Below are 4902 nucleotides of genomic sequence, written 5' to 3' on the forward strand. Positions count from 1 at the left end.
TTTTCTTAACTGCTTCCATCTATGACTTTCACCATTGATAGTTGGGACTCCAGTTCTCTTTTTTCAACTTTACCATCCAAGAGGGGCCGCATCCATCCAATTCTAAGAAGTTTTTTTTCCCTCATCTGATTTTTGGTATCGATATTAGAATCATATTATTCCGATTCTAATTTTATTCTGATCCTTAATATATTTCATTTGATTAAAATGATCTTTAATATATAATAAAGAAGTTTATTTTAGTCCTTAAAATATTTCACTTAATTGAACTGATCTTTATAACAAAAGATGTTTGTTTTTATCCTTTCACCTTAAACTTAACAAATTTATTTTTTAAAAAAATTAAATTAAACTGTAATCCATGTGATTAAATAAATTTACCATTATTATTTCTTCGCGAAGGAAAAGTGTCTTCTTGGCAAGGGGAAAAGAACTTGGGAAAAATATATAGTCGAAGAACTATGTTGGCCGCTTTTTTTTGACATATTTTTGGCAGCAATTTAATTTTGCCGTTGGCCTCAAATTAGATTTGGGGATATCAACCACGTCAAGAAAAAAAAAAAGTACTACTTTCATTGTTTTAATTTATTTATCCTATTTTTTAAACCAATTTTAAAAAGAACATTGCAACTCTAATTTCAACTTACATATTTTAAACAACAAGATTAAAAAAATATTTTACTAAATTTGAAATATAATTAAAGATCACAAAATTTAAAAAAATCTTATTTATTTTCTTAAATGGGAAAAAGGACGAATTTACCCCCGAACTTTGATAAATGGTACGTCTATGCCCTCCGTTATACTTTGGGTCCATCTCAGCCCCTGCCGTCCAATTATTGGTACACACATGCCCCTCTCACTAACGGCCCCCTCATCCTATACACGTGTTTTAATCCTAATCAACTACCCGTTTGATCATTATTTTTAACTCATAAACTAACAACCCGCCCCATAAACCCATACCCACCCGATTCCCTCTAAAATATTCAATTAAAAGACCCAAATCTTCCGGGTCTCATTATAAACGAATAATTCAATCAAATTGATATTGAGATGGCCCTTGAAGCTTTGAATTCTCCAACTGGTACTTCAAATCCGCAGACGTTTCAATTTGAGAGCAAAGGTCAGTAGCAACTTCGGTACCTTGAGAATTGGACTAAAGGGAAGAGATCTAAGAGGCCACGGAGTATGGATCGCCAGCCGACTGAAGAGGGATATTTGGCGCTTTGTTTGATTATGCTTGCACGGAGCGATGGCTCTGTTAATCAGGTACGATCTCTACCATCGTCGGTGACAGTGATGAAAATCCACACACCGTCGGAGAAGATGGAGGAGAAGATGTTGTATAAGTGTTCGGTTTATGGTAAGGGATTTGGATCTTATCAAGCTTTAGGAGGACATAAAGTTAGTCATCGGAAACTCGTCGCCGGTGGCGACAGAGGAGATGATCAGTNNGCTATTAGAAGAGCTTATCTCCAAAAAAAACCTTGTCAACCTCTATTAAGAGAGTTTCCACAAACAAACATCTTTGGAGATGTGCGTCGTTTTAATCATAAATGGTTTGATGAATTTCCTGATTGGTTAGAGTATAGTATAAGTAAAGATGCAGCCTTTTGTTTGTATTGTTATTTATTCAAGCAAAATAACAATCTTCAAGGCGGAGGTGAAACATTTTCGAGTGTGGGATTTAGAAGTTGGCATAAAAAAGCTAGTTTGCAAACACATGTTGGTGGGCATACTAGCATTCACAATCAGTCAAAAAGAAAATGTGAAGATCTAATGCGACAACAACAATCCATACATGCTTCATTTGAGAAACAATTTAATCAAGATAAGCACGGGTATCAAATCCGCTTAGCAGCTTCAATTGATGTAGTAAGACTTCTTGTGAGACAAGGCTTGGCATTTCGAGGTCATGATGAATCTAAATTATCACTTAACAGAGGTAATTTTCTTGAGATTCTTTCATTTTATGCCCAAAAGTGTGATGAAGTTCGTAAGTTTGTATTGGAAAATGCTCCTCAAAATGACCAAATGACTTGTCCAAAAATTCAAAAAGATATTGTAATTGCTTGCAAGATTGAAACAATTAAGGGCATCATAAAGGAACTAAATGGTGATTATTTTTCCTTATTGGTTGATGAATCTTTTGATGTTTCACGCAAGGAGCAAATGGCGGTTGTTTTACGATATGTTGATAGAAGAGGATTTGTGATGGAGAGACTTCTTGACATTGTTCATGTTAAAAATACTAGTGCTTTATCTCTAAAAGAAGCAATTGTCAATTTACTTTCTCAACATTCCTTGAGTCTATCTTATGTGCGTGGACAATGCTATGATGGAGCAAGTAATATGCAAGGTGATATCAATGGCCTTAAGATGTTGATTAAGAAAGAAAGTAGATCGGCTTATTCCATACATTGTTTTGCTCATCAACTTCAATTAACTCTTGTTGGTGTTTCTAAAAGATGTCTTCAAGTTGGAGAACTTGTTCATTTGGTTTCAAATATTTTTAATGTTTTGGCGGCTTCTTATAAACGTATGGATGATTATCGAGAATCTAAAAAAAATAATAATTCAAGAAGCTTTTGATATGGGTGAGCTTAAAACGGGTAAAGGCTTGCATCAAGAAGTTGGTATTTCTAGAGCTTGCGATACTCGTTGGGGATCTCACTTCAAATCTTTTAATTGTTTTATTCTCAAGTTTGGTACAATTATGGACATTCTTGATAATATTGTTGAAACTGCACATTCTATGGATGAAAGATCCAGGGCAACAGGATATATCAGAATTGCTCAAACTTATGAGGTTGCATTCATGTTGCATTTGATGAAAGAAGTTTTAGGAATTACTAATGATCTTAGTACATGTTTACAAAAAAAGGAGCAAGACATTGCAAATGCCATGCTACTTGTTAAAGTGTCCAAGAGAAGGCTACAAGAGTTGAGGGAAAATGAAAGATGGGATTTATTTGTTGTTGAGGTTTCTGCATTTTGTATCAAGTATAATATTGTGGTGCCTAATTTTGATGAGCCGTATGTTAATTCTGGAAGATCACGGCGTAAATCTGCTGATTATATTGTTTTTCATCATTATCGTGTTGAAGTATTTTGTAAAATAATTGATTGGCAATTGCAAGAACTCAATGATCGTTTTGATGAGGTAACAACCGAGTTGCTTTATGGAGTTGCTTGTTTGAATCTGGTAGACTCATTTTCAAGTTTTGATATCCAGAAAATAATGAGAATGACTGAATTATATCCTGATGACTTTGATGAACTTAGCATGTGTGCACTTGAGAATCAACTAGCAAATTACATTATTGATGTCCGTGATATCGATAAAAGGTTCTCTGATTTACATGGGCTTTGTGATCTTTCAAAAAGATTGGTTCAGACAAAAAAACATTCATGTTATCCTCTTGTATTTCGTTTGGTGAAATTCGCTTTGCTTCTGCCAGTTGCCACTGCATCCGTTGAAAGAGGTTCTTCGGGAATGAAATTTATTAAGAATGAGTTGCGAAGTCGAATGAATGATGACTTCTTGAGCGGTTGCATGGTTCCTTTTATGGAGAAGGATGTGTTTAAGGATGTTTCAACGGATGATATTATTTTGTCTTTTCAAGCAATGAAACCTCGTCGAATAGTATTGTAAACNGTGCTTGAGAAGTATTAGCACTGACCTCTTTTTGGAGTTTGTAGTTAGCACTCTAGTCCTAGAGTGAGACATTACGAAGTGCTAATTTTTTTTGTTCTAGTTAGCTCCATTTTTTGCTCTACTTAGCATCCTAGTTCTAGATTGACATATTGTAAAGGGCTAGCTTTTTGTTTCACTGTAATCACTCATGTTAGTTTCGGATTTCTTGTAACGAAACCAACTTTTTGTACCTATAAACTATATACTACTACTTCCTTGAAATTTTATTTTGTTGGCTTATTTACACGTTTATACTTTTATTTTTCGAACCCCCTGAACGAAAATCCTGGGTCCGCCACTGATCACATTGCATAGTAGTTAAACTCTTTATATGCCTCGCAATAACGATATTTAGAAGGTTTTGTGCTCAATGGGCAAATATTTCACATAAAATGTTATAAATATTGCAGAACATATGTCTAGACAAAGAGAAAAAACTAAGAAAGGTCCCAACTTGACAATAACTTTGACTTGTGTTCTCTTCTATAGCAATGTGGCCACATTTTGGGGATCGTTCAATATCGAGGGTCTGTTAGTTGGGGAAGACCAGCTCTTGCTCCCAATGCCCTACACCCAATAGCTGCCTGCAATAAACCCACAATGCACAAGTTAGCTTCTTTTACATTTACAATTTACATAAGACACAAAGCTAAAGTCTACTAACCACTTGAGAAGCAAATGGCAACATTCTTTCTGGTGGCATATTGGCACAGAGAGCTGCAATTGCCAGTGGGAAATCCATGAGAAATGAAACATAACAAACCCTTATCAAGCGTGAAGGGAACAATGACATTAGATTTAAACTTGCATGGATATAGACACAAGTAAGACTAAAGAAAAAAACAATAACATCCAGAAAGGAGGTAAGAAAATGGATTGAGGTTTATAGAATCTCTCGATCCAATTGTTACAGGTAGAGGAAAAAGGGCGATGCAGGAATATAACACATTTAAAGGAAGAACATTAGGTATAAAGACTGCAGAGTATAATTTTGCTTACCATAAAGAACTGCTCCAATAAATGCATCACCTGCACCAGTTGTATCGACTAATTCTGATGGCGGTATCTTTTCAGCTGTTCCTAGAAGCAGCTTCCCACTCACTGTCCCGATCCCTTTTGCATTCAATTTTGCAATATCCTAAAAGAAGACATGTACTTTAGTTTATTCAGCTTTATAAGAAGTGCCGGGGAGAAAAAAAATC

General features: G+C 35.2%; 3 protein-coding genes across 3 annotated transcripts in view; 2 read left to right on the plus strand and 1 right to left on the minus strand.

Moving 5' to 3' along the window:
* The first annotated feature begins 1191 nt into the window (after window positions 1-1191).
* On the plus strand, window positions 1192-2595 carry LOC125843157 (uncharacterized). Its single transcript, XM_049522378.1, has one exon. It carries the CDS (start codon window positions 1192-1194, stop codon window positions 2593-2595), a length of 1404 nt encoding a protein of 467 aa, XP_049378335.1.
* A 1-nt stretch (window position 2596) lies between these two features.
* On the plus strand, window positions 2597-3658 carry LOC125843158 (uncharacterized). The gene has a single exon (XM_049522379.1). It carries the CDS (start codon window positions 2597-2599, stop codon window positions 3656-3658), a length of 1062 nt encoding a protein of 353 aa, XP_049378336.1.
* A 557-nt stretch (window positions 3659-4215) lies between these two features.
* LOC125843159 (uncharacterized) overlaps window positions 4216-4902 on the minus strand; it is a 1179-nt gene continuing 492 nt past the window's right edge. The window contains exons 2-4 of the mRNA XM_049522380.1: window positions 4700-4838; window positions 4365-4417; window positions 4216-4284 (exon numbers count right to left, since the gene is read on the minus strand). Of these exons, the coding sequence (XP_049378337.1) occupies window positions 4216-4284; window positions 4365-4417; window positions 4700-4838 (261 nt within the window). The remainder of the gene's footprint in view (window positions 4285-4364; window positions 4418-4699; window positions 4839-4902) is intronic.

The sequence above is a fragment of the Solanum stenotomum genome, chromosome 10 (assembly GCF_019186545.1).
Source record: "Solanum stenotomum isolate F172 chromosome 10, ASM1918654v1, whole genome shotgun sequence".
In the NCBI taxonomy this organism is placed as follows: domain Eukaryota; kingdom Viridiplantae; phylum Streptophyta; class Magnoliopsida; order Solanales; family Solanaceae; genus Solanum; species Solanum stenotomum.

Bases quoted from the DNA above. Each gene is read 5' to 3' on its own strand.
- LOC125843158 (XM_049522379.1), top strand. From the start codon at position 2,597: ATGGGTGAGCTTAAAACGGGTAAAGGCTTGCATCAAGAAGTTGGTATT.